At 36.4% G+C, this 12,153-nt stretch overlaps 1 protein-coding gene across 2 annotated transcripts in view; it reads left to right on the top strand.

Annotated features, from left to right (window-relative positions):
- myo5b (myosin VB) overlaps nucleotides 1-12,153 on the top strand; it is a 502,861-nt gene that overhangs the window by 391,172 nt on the left and 99,536 nt on the right. For both annotated transcript variants that reach the window (XM_051928010.1, XM_051928011.1), the window contains exons 17-18: nucleotides 3,906-3,992; nucleotides 10,956-11,067. In XM_051928010.1, the coding sequence (XP_051783970.1) occupies nucleotides 3,906-3,992; nucleotides 10,956-11,067 (199 nt within the window). The remainder of the gene's footprint in view (nucleotides 1-3,905; nucleotides 3,993-10,955; nucleotides 11,068-12,153) is intronic.

Below are 12,153 nucleotides of genomic sequence, written 5' to 3' on the forward strand. Positions count from 1 at the left end.
TTTTTTGATCATTGAGAGATCTATTCCCATATACTCACTGTTTGGTTCCCATACCCCCATGGGGTATTTATACCCTCAATTAAGAAATGCTGTTCAAAACCTAAAGGTCTGCATCATTGATGATTTAGGTGTCATATTAATTTAGACCACTTTGCAGAGATTTGCTTTCACTTTGACATTAAAGAGTCTTTTTTTTTCTGTTGATCAGTGTCAAAAAGACCTTATTTAATCAACTGTACTTCAATGTTGTATAATAAATATGAAATATGAAAACTTCCAAGGGGGTGAATGCTTTCTATATAATGTGTATTTATTACAGTATTGTTGTATTGTCATTTGCTAGAACATTGACCATGGTCACGTCCTCTATGAATGGTACACCAAAAAAATAAAACTTGTTCTGAGTGATATCTATATTGGTGTTTCTTGTTTGCTGAAGAATGTGTTTAGTTTGGCAAACAAAAATTTTAAGGTATCAAAAATAATGTTATTTTATTTAAATTAAAGTAAATGCTTTGTTGCTCAGTTTTGTTTTGGTCCTTCATAACTAAACCCCAGGGTGAAAATGTTGAGCTCTGTGTGCTGCTAAATAAGCGGACCATTTGTAATCATGAATTCATGGGGTTGATTTTGTGTGATGGTGCACTCAGCTGCTCTGAAGGCATCCACTCTTCTGCAAGACGCAGCCCCTCATGTGAGGTGCAGTCAATTCACTGGAGCATGACTTCTAAGATGAAGCAGCATAATTAGCCAAAACTGATGCTTCAGGCTTTCTAATCAAGAGGAAAAAGCTTTTATAAGTATGCAGCACTCAGCAGAATATTGTGGAGAGCAGCAAAACTATCAGCAAGGTGCAATTAGGTGTTACTTTATATAAACACTGCTTTGACCTTATAGATAAACATATACATTTTTTTTCTTCCATAATAAAGATGCCTTAATCTTAGCCATACATGCAGTGCTTGTTAATAGCATATATATACACTACTATACCTGTATACTGTATCATATACTATCATATGAAAAAGTTTGGGAACCCCTCTTAATTCTTTGGATTTTTGTTTATCATTGGCTGAGCTTTCAAAGTAGCAACTTCCTTTTAATTTATGACATGCCTTATGGAAACAGTAGGATTTCAGCAGTGACATTAAGTTTATTGGATTAACAGAAAATATGCAATATGCATCATAACAAAATTAGACAGGTGTATAAATTTGGGCACCCCAACAGAGATATTACATCAATACTAAGTTGAGCCTCCTTTTGCAAATATAACAGCCTCTAGACGCTGTTCTCCTATAGCCTTTGATGAGTGTCTGGATTCTGGGTGGAGGTATTGTTGACCATTCTTCCATACAACATCTCTCCAGTTCAGTTAAATTTGATGGTTGCCGAGCATGGACAACCTGCTTCAAATCATCCCTTAGATTTTCAATGATAGTCAAGTCAGGGGACTGTGACGGCCATTCCAGAACATTGTACTTCTCCCTCTGCATGAATGCCTTTGTAGATTTCAAACTGTGTTTTGGGTCATTGTTTTGTTGGAATATCCAACCCCTGTGGAACTTCAACTTTGTGACTGATGCTTGAACATTATCCTAAGGAATTTGTTGATATTGGGTTGAATTCATCTGACCCTCGACTTTAACAAGGGCCCCAGTCCCTGAACTAGTCACACAGCCCCACAGCATGATGGAACCTCCACCAAATTTGACAGTAGATTGCAGGTGTTTTTCTTGGAATGCGGTGTTCTTTTTCCGCCATGCAAAGTGCTTTTTGTTATGACCAAATAACTCATTTGTCTCATCAGTCCAAAGCACTTTGTTCCAAAATTAATCTGGCTTGTCTAAATGAGCATTTACATACAACAAGCGACTCTGTTTGTGGCGTAAGTGCAGAAAGGGCTTCTTTCTCATCGCCCTGCCATACAGATGTTCTTTGTGCAAATTCTGCTGAATTGAAGAACAATGTACAGATACACCATCTGCAGTAAGATGTTCTTGCAGGTCTTTGGAGGTGATCTGTGGGTTGTCTGTAACCATTCTCACAATCCTCCGCATATGCTGCTCCTGTATTTTTCTTGGCCTGCCAGACCTGCTGGGTTTAACAGCAACTGTGCCTGTGGCTTTCCATTTACAGATGACATTCCTTACAGTAGAAACTGACAGTTTAAACCTATGAGATAGCTTTTTGTAGCCTTCCCGTAAACCATGAGACTGAACAATCTTTGTTTTCAGATCTTTTGAGAGTTGCTTTGAGGATCCCATGCTGTCACTCTTCAGAGGAGAGTCAAAGGGAAGCACAACTTGCAATTGACCACCTTAAATACCTTTTCTCATGATTGGACACACCTGTCTATGAAGTTCAAGGCTTAATGAGCTAATCCAACCAATTTGGTGTTGCAAGTAATCAGCATTGAGCAGTGACAGGCATTCAAATCAGCAAAATTACAAGGGGACACACATTTTTGCACAACCAGTTTTTCACATTTGATTTCATTTCATACAACTAAACACTGCTTCACTGAAAATCTTTGTTCGGAAAACACCCCAGTACTCAGATGTTCCTAGGAAATGGAAGACACACCACTGTTATCTTTTTTGTTGAAAGTAAAGTAAATTATTATGCAGGGTGAGAGGGGTTCACAAAGTTTTTCATATGACTGTATATATATATATATATATATATATATATATATATATATATATATATATATATATATATATATATGACTAATACCCAGCTAACCAACTGCTGTAGCAGTATTTATTAATCCTTTGTAAGTAAGCTAACATTCCCACAAATCAGTTTGATACTTGAAGCTGCATTTCAAGCAGAGTTCTTTGTCCAAAGAAAATAGAAAATTATATTCCCCTCATTTTTTTTCCTCCTTTCGTCACCACCTATGGGGCATATTACTTAAAGATGCAGTTGCTCTTTCTCCTCTTTAACTTCTCTGAATTATGCTGAACTATCTGTTTTCGCTCCTATGGCATATACTGAGATGTTCATTTTCAGTCCATTCCTGAAAAGAAAACAGAGCTTCTTTTAACTGAAGGGTTAGGATTAGTTTAGGGTTAAGTCTAGAGTTCAAATAACAGCAGGAATCAATTTTTTTCCCACATTATGACCCAGAAATATAAAGGGAAAGAGTTACCTTATACTGTATTGATGAAAAGTGATCTGGCTTCCTTTCCAGCAGTTCCTCCATCCACTTCAGTTTCTTTGACTTATCCTTCCTCCTGTGCTTCAGCAGTGTGATATCCTTTCTGGGAAGGCAGAGATCCTCCTCTGAAGATGACAAGCTTCTGTCCTTCTCTGATTGTCCTTCTTTGTAGTGAGAAGTCAAGCAAAATGACACCTTTCATTGGTTAACTAAAAAGATTACAATATGTAAACTTTCGAGGCAACTCAGGCCCCTTTTTCAGGCGAAATGTAATACAAGATGTATGTCCTTCTTTTATATCCTTTAAGGGAGTGTAACTAGAAGAGGTGTATAGTCAGCCTTGTCTGATCTTACTACACCCTCTAGGCTTCCATTCTCCCTGCTGGAACATGTTCTTATTCCTAATTGAAAAGTGAGCTTTTGAATTGAATTGAATTCAGAGACACTTGAATTTGTCAGACAGTTGTTTTGCAGTTCCCCTTGTTTTTCCTGAACATGAGGAAAATGTGTATATTATGAATTTTAAATAACAAATATGATGCATTCTTTAAAGGGGAGAGGGTGGGCGAGCAAAGCCTCCTAGTGATTTAAAAAAAAAACACACACACAATTTTAAGAGGGAGAGATGTATACTGGTGTTCTTTAGTTACAGATCTGTTTTGAAATTTAGTGAAATGCAAGAATAAAACAATAAAGGGTTACTAATTTGTATGTTTTAATATCAATTTTCAATTTGCAGATTTGATCCCAGCAGAGCAGTTCAGCAGTTAAGAGCTTGTGGAGTGTTGGAAACGATTCGTATCAGCGCTGCTGGATATCCTTCTAGGTATGTCATTTCATAGCTTGAAAAGACAGGATTGCAGCGAATTAAATCAAACACTTGCTCAATGTTCTGTCTTTCTGTAAGAAAAGCAAATAAATTTATGTTTTTGCCAATCTTTAACATATATAATAATAAGCATTCAAGCATTTCTGAACAAGATAGGTGGACTGTGCACGATAGATAGATAGATAGATAGATAGATAGATAGATAGATAGATAGATAGATAGATAGATAGATAGATAGATAGATAGATAGATAGATAGATAGATAGATAGATAGATAGATAGATAGATACTTTATTAATCCCAAGGGGAAATTCACATTCTCAAGCAGCAGCATACTGATACAGTAAACAATATTAAATTAAAGATTGCTAATAATGCAGGTAAAATACAAACAATAACTTTGTATAATGTTAAATGTTAACGTTTACCCCCCCGGGTGGAATTGAAGAATCGCATAGTTTGGGGGAGGAACGATCTCCTTAATCTGTCAGTGGAGCAGGACAGTGACAGCAGTCTGTCGCTGAAGCTGCTCTTCTGTCTGGAGATGATACTATTTAGTGGATGCAGTGGATTCTCCATAATTGATAGGAGCCTGCTGAGCGCCCGTCGCTCTGCCACACATGTCAAACTGTCCAACTCCATGCCAACAATAGAGCCTGCCTTCCTCACCAGTTTGTCCAGGCGTGAGGCGTCTTTCTTCTTAATGCTGCCTCCCCAGCACACCACCGTGTAGAAGAGGGCGCTCGCCACAACTGTCTGATAGAACATCTGCAGCATCTTATTGCAGATGTTGAAGGACGCCAGCCTTCTAAGGAAGTATAACCAGAAGTGCTTAACTTTATCATCCTTTTGGACAAATATGTAGTGAAGGGAGCATTTTCAATGTACAGAATCTACACTTTCATTTTTTGCAGCATACACCAAATGTGCATGCATGTTTAATATAAATATTCATTGCTGGAGTTTGGGAGTATTTAAATTAATACTTCTTCTTGCCTATATGTACATAATTCCATTACTTGTGAAGCCTGAGTTTTGAAATTTTATTGTTTATCATCTTAAGGTACAGAAGTTTTAAGTCTTCTTCATGAAATCTCTTGATATAATTTTCTATTACCACAATTTGAGTGTGCTGGAATCCCTTTAGTAAATCATAAAGCCATTTACAGTTGGTTGTGTTCCCCACAGGTGTCTGTATACTTCCTTAATGAGCTTTTCCATATGCCTTCACTTTAATCTTATTTTTTGGCCATTTTTTAATGGTAACAAATTCCAGGTATTGGTGCTATAGTGGTACAGAACTCTGGACCTATTAAAACATTTCATACTTAATACAGGAATCATAATTTTGATCATTCATTTTGCATCATAGCGTTTAAACCAATTTTGTGTTAGGTGGGGTTAAGGCCTACCCAGCAGCATCAGGTGAAAGACAGGAATCAATCGTGAATGGGGCTTCAGTTACTTTTACCCTTAAAAATAAGGTTAGTATGTGCAAAAATGTTCTGTCACATGAACCTGTGAGCAAAACTTACTATTATGCATTATAAGTACCGTATATACTCACGTATAAGTCGGGTCTTGAAACCCAAAAAATCGATCATAAAGTTGGACCCCGACTTATGCGCCCATTCAAAAATGCGACACTTAATTTTTTATTTTATTTTTTTTTTTTTTACATCTTCTTGCCTCCTCCAATCTCACATCAGTTTCTCAGACGCATCAAATTTTGTTGCAGCAGCGCAGTTACCAATTTCTTTCGCTACATCAACAACGTTTAAATTAAAACTAGCTTCACATTTTCTTCTGATCAAACACTCCATCATAGTGTAATAACGATAAAGGTGTTAGGAGGGTGTGAGACACAAAAAACACAAATCAGTGCAAACGTTGTTTCAGAATAGTTTGGGTATTACCGTGTGGTCATGTAGGCACAACAGAGAGAGAGAAGTGAGCAAAGTTGGTTCTGGAGGGCCGCAATGGCTTCAGGTTTTTGTTCCAACCCAATTGCTTCATAAGAAGTCATTTATTGCTGATGAAGCACTTATTGCTCAAGTGACATTTTTCTGCTTTATTTTACAGTAGTTGTGTCACTTGTTAAGATTTCTAACCCTTAATTGCCTTTTTTAGTCTTAAACAGCTGCACTCATTGTTTTTAATTGATCCTTATTAGCAATAAGATTCAAATGACAAAGGAACCACCAGTTCTACATCTAGCTTGTTTCAATGTACACCTGTGTGTATTCATCATGCACTATTTAGTGCACTATTTGGTTTAGTAAAGTACTCGGAAGGACTATTACTTATCTGTTTTAGACTTCAAATCATTTTGATGATATCATTAGAAAGGAAAACAAAATATCCAAAATAAGAATGACCTGACATTGCAGAGTTATAGCACTAACAAGTCATGTTATTTTCTAAGATCTGTTATTGGAAAGGATTGTTATCTAATGAAGCCACCTGGTTGGAATAAAAACCTGCAGCCCTTTATTTAAGTAGTGCTGTCTCCTACAGCATTGTCTGGGGTTTTTCACAATACATCATAAAACTCACACAATGCTGTGCATTTAGTCATTCATGGAAAACCTGAGAACAGGCAGATCTGCAAATCATAAACCCGCAACCTGTAATTGTCAAATGTGTATTTGTGAAAAATTGCCATGTTACTTGTTAAGTTTTAAAATTACATAACAAGCAGACTGAAGAAAGTGTTTCTTTTCTTCACAGTTGCAATTTTTTTAAAACATTGGCTTGTCTTCGACCTGAAAGATATAAAAGTCAGCTTATTCTTTCTAATACTAAGATCATCTAAAAGAAGAATAATGATAATAAAAAAACTCCTTCCCCTTCTGTCATTAACAGGAAATTTAAATGCTCTATTGAAAAGAACAGTGTACATTTATAATATTATTTAATAGCTGCAGATCATTTCAGCCATGTCTAACTTTGAAACCTTTGCCATATTTACAGGAGTTGCATATTTTGATATACGAGAAAAATGACCTTACTCCTAGGGCCCTACAGGGTTAATGCACACACACTCTGTTTTTTCTTATCATTCACTTAAAATAAATCTAAACATTATTATTATTTTTTTAACCAGGGTAAGCAGTTTTCTGAGAAATATGGACTTTCATATTTTGCTGCATATAGAGTATTGTAAATCATAGACACATTTCCAGCTGAGTACACAGCAAGAAAACATAATTATCACAAGTCTGATTAAATGTGGTCTCCTGTATAATAATGGGAGCCAACAGGTAGTACTGGATTTAAGCATGCAGCAGTCAAGAATTTACTTTGCACAAGTAATGCAAAATTAAGGATTTTTCTGTTAAACATATTTTCATTTTACATTTTAGAAGCAAATAGAGTACTTTAGTTGAGTAACTACGTGCGTTTAATGAAGCCATGTAACTAAAATCTGAAACACTGCATACTGTTCATTTACTTGTTATCAGGATGCTTCACTCCATCACCTTGTTTCTGTGATATAATCAGACTATGTATACATTTACCACCAGCAAATCAAGGTTAAACAAAGGGCTCTGTGAAAGTGGCAAAGTGTATGTGGGTGAGTACAATGTGTGCCAGGCAACAGACTGGCATTGCCTTTAGGGTCAAGCCTTTCTCAGTGGCTGCCCCGTTAAAAAATGAAGTTTAAATTATGCAAATCACATTGACGTTTGGATAAAAAAAGCTTTTTTGAGAGGAAAAATGTTAATTTTGAAGCAATAAATATGCAAGTCATAGGAGTTGAGTTAACTGAGTGTGCACTGGGGGCCTTCTGTACACAGGTGTGTGTGCCTTTCTAAACGATGCCCACTCAATTCATTTTGCCACAAGTGGACTCCAGTCAAGTTCTCAACACATCTCAAAGAGAATTAAAGCAAACAGGATGCACCTGAGCACAATCTAAAGTGCCACAGCCAAGAGTCTGAATACGTATATGAATGAGAGATTTCCGTTTTTGTCTTTTATTAAATTTGCAAACATTTAGATACAATCATTTACTTATTGGGCTGACACATTTATCCAAGGCGAGTTACAACATATATGGTACAATTGATTAAATTGATATTTCTTTTGGTTTTCCAGTTGGAGCAGAGGCAGGTCAATGACTTGCTTGTGGTCACACAGTGTCAGTAATGGGATTTGAACCCTTTTGTGAAAATATTTTCTCACTTTGTTATTATGGGCTATTGAATGTAGACTGATGAGCAAAAATGGCAAATTTATCAATTTAAAATGAAATCTATAACACAATGAACAATGCAGGAAGGGAATACATGTGAATACTTTCTGAATCCACTGGACGGTTACTGAACAGTCAGTCATAATAATAACGATAAGTGTTGTACATTTATATTATATGTTACAGTCTATGCTGTGTTTTTTTACTGTCTTGTATACAAACGATAGTAAAAGTATTGTAATCGCCCAAAGGTTCAATGTCAAGATTTTGATGAATCTCGACGTTTTAGACCACCCTGAATCCGAAAATACCATTTTTGGAATTATGTCTGTCTGTCTGTCTGTGTATGTGAACATGATAACTTGAGTACGCTTTCACTTCGGTCAACCAAATTTTGCCTTCAAGTATTAGGTTCAAAATGTAGATTTCTATCAACTTTTGGGCTATTTCCATTAACCGGAAGTGGTACTTTACCTTTTATTCATACAGCTGCAGATTTACAGTATTCAACGTTACTGTTATAATAATTGTTTTGATTTGTTGTTGATGGTTCTTGAATGTACATAATATAAAAATATAATCTTTGTCTTGCATTTTACTCTTCAAATATCCATCCCCATATCCGTATACGAGAAAATCAAGGGGAAACCAATCCCAATTTTTCTTTATGCAAGTTTGTGTTTGTTTCTTCTTTGGTGCAATTGTATTACTGTCATTATTCTAAAGTGACATGCTGGTAATAATTTAATAGTACTGCGTACACATAACTGTGAAATTGAACTAAGATGAGATATGAGCTTTCTAGATCATTACTGTAGTCAAATACAGCACAAGGCCTATTGACTTCCACATTCTTCCCGACACAAACATTGACAGTTGCAGCATTGTGAACAGTTCTTAGGAGGCATACGTCTTTCTTGTCCTTCCATTTGATTGCAATCATTTTGCCTTTATGCCACACAGCTACTGCACCATGGTGAACCTTCACACATATCATGACAGTGCAATTGTACAGTGCCATATTCATGAACTTTTCTTTAAAGTAAAATCTCAAGCAGTTTAGAAGAGATGTAGAAATTGTCCATCATTATGTAGTAGCCTTGGTCAAGCACTGGGTCTGCCAGTGACAGCACAGCGATGCTGTATTAACTGTAGTTGCTATCCAACTTGGTCCCTCTACCAGTATAAATTATTGAGCTCTAGATGTATCCAGAGCTTGCTTCACACAACTTGTAGAACTTGATACCAGATCATGCCTGTTTGGATGCGATGTTCAGTATTCACGATATCCTTCCCTTGTGACCCATGAGACTTTCAACAACAACAACATTTATTTATATAGCACATTTTCATACAAAAAATTTAGCTCAAAGTGCTTTACATAATGAAGAAAATAAAAATAAAAGACAAAGTAAGAATTAAAATAAGACAACATTAATTAACATAGAATAAGAGTAAGGTCCAATGGCCAGGGAGGACAGAAAAAACATCATTACTTATGTCACAATTGTGAACATACATCTCCTGCATTTTTTTTGATGATTGCCTGATACACTTACCAGACTTTGTACAGTTTCGGTACTGGGTGATTGGCTTTATCATAGTCATCATTAATAATAAAATATCTCATAATGAGTAAAAAAAACTACACTCACTCATAACTTTGCCGAAAAGTGGTGTCTGAAACAACCAGTTTGTGTACCAGTACCATCTCTGGATTGTTTTTCCCACTATGGCCTGCAATATCTTAAGACTGAAAACCACGCACATTTCATCTACAGAATCAGGCTTCCAGCTACTATGACAAGCAAATGGGTTGCTGTGTCTTTTCTGACAATGCTCAGGATATTGATTCACTTTAACAACTACTGTCTACACCAGACTATCATTGACAACTCATAAATAGTCCAGATAATCATGATCAACAGACATCTTTAGACCAGGGTTACCTGTAAATGAGCAATTAAGAGGTGCAGGATTGTCAGCAGTAGTATGAAGCCGATGTCAATTACGAACATCACTGAAACTTGGCAGGTCAGAATCTAGAGAGCATGTGTCAGTTTCACTCTCCGTGTCAACGTCTGATGACCAATTCACATCATCATCACCATCGCTCGATTCAAACAATGGTTTGGATTCACTTTGTCCTGAAAATCGGCATTTTGGCTTTTCATTTGCCATTGTGTTTTTGGTTGATTTCTCCACCCCACTCATAGATATTGATGAGTTACCATAGAATTACCATTAAGTTGCAGAACACCTAGAAATATTCATAATTTTTGCAGCATGATGAAATTTCATCCACAAAATGGCAGGAGAATACTATCCTGAGAATTATTCAGGCTTAACACTGTGAAGTGGATCATTACATGCCACCCGAGTATAAGTTTGGCTTAATGGAATTCTGAGCATTTTTCGAAGCTGATTGGATTGATTCCGGCTTGGGGCCAGTGCCAAGTTGGGATGGTTTTCCCCCAGGTGACTAGATCAATGTCAAAAGATCTCAGTGTGGAATAGAATAGAAATAAGAACATATAAAGAATACAACTGAAGACATGTGGAAAACATACAAGCGTGCCACAGTCGGTCACCAGCCCAGTAATGAAATCTGAGTCCTGAGAGCTAGGAGTCAGCGTGACTTACAACCAAATCAAAGTATCACTTGTATTTATGAAGTGTTATGTTATTAGATAATAGAATTGTGCTCTTAATAGTACTTGGAAAAATGTCTAGTATCCTAATTTAGTCATTGTTTATTTTAGGTGGACATACCCTGACTTCTTCAATAGGTATCGAGTGTTGATGAGCAAGAAGAGCATCATTCTATCAGACAAAAAAGCAGCTTGTCGAAACCTTCTGGAAAACCTGATTAAGGTAACTCCCCCTAAACCCCCATATACTGTGTGTTCGTACTGAGTGTGTGTCTGAGTCTGAATGTGCGTGAGTGTGTGTATGTGTGTACCCTGAGTACAGTCGTCTACTAGACATTTGTCATAATATGTATGGTTGAAATTTACTAGCTTTAGAGCCATTGTCAAATTCTACCCTGTGGACCATTTTCTAGGTCCAAAATTGTAAGCTGCAGCATGCTGTAGTAATCCATTATTGAATTTATAAGAAAAAAGAGAATTGATTCTCAGAAGATACAACATATGAAGGGGTGTGAAATTTTATTTTCAGAAATGGGTCAATTGTTATGACTGAGAGAGAGAATTCTAAATGAGAACAAAATGTAAAAGGCAACAAACAGGAGAAATTAGTAATTGTATCAAGTTGCCTGATTTTATATGTTGTTATTATTACTTATTTGGTTGATGCCTTTATCCTAGGTGACATACAACATTTCAGATACAATTGGTTATATTTCTTTTGTTTTTTAATTTGGACCATAGACAGGTGAAGTGACTTCTTCATGGTCACACAATGTCAGTAGCAGGATTTGAACCCCAGCCACAGAGTATGAAGTCCAAATCTTTAACTACTACATTATATTTTGTAATTTTGACTTAATGACTTCATAAAACCTTAAAATCCATAATACAGCATTTATTTTTGTATACTAGTGGAGGTTCATACTGCAGTTTTTAAAATTAATATCTGTCTCATCTAATGTCAAATAGGTAGACATATTTCTTGAAGAAAGACATGAACCTTATAGGGTCAGTGAAGAGCTAATGCCTATCTTGGGGACATTCGATGCAAAGAAGGAGTCAACCCTGAACACAGGGGACTTCTACACACATAACCTCACTAGCCTGTATACTAGGATTTGGAAGAAAACATGGCACAAGCCAAAGTAAAACATGAAAACTCTTTACAGTGACCAGACAGAAGTCTGAATCCCAAATCTGTGAATCTATGAGACAGCAGCATTACCCACTGCACTGCCATGTCACACCACTATATGCCACCATGTTAAAGCAGGAAGGAAGTCATTTCTTTCTCATATTTTCTCATGCT

The sequence above is a fragment of the Erpetoichthys calabaricus genome, chromosome 5 (genome assembly GCF_900747795.2).
Source record: "Erpetoichthys calabaricus chromosome 5, fErpCal1.3, whole genome shotgun sequence".
Classification (NCBI taxonomy): Eukaryota; Metazoa; Chordata; class Cladistia; order Polypteriformes; family Polypteridae; genus Erpetoichthys; species Erpetoichthys calabaricus.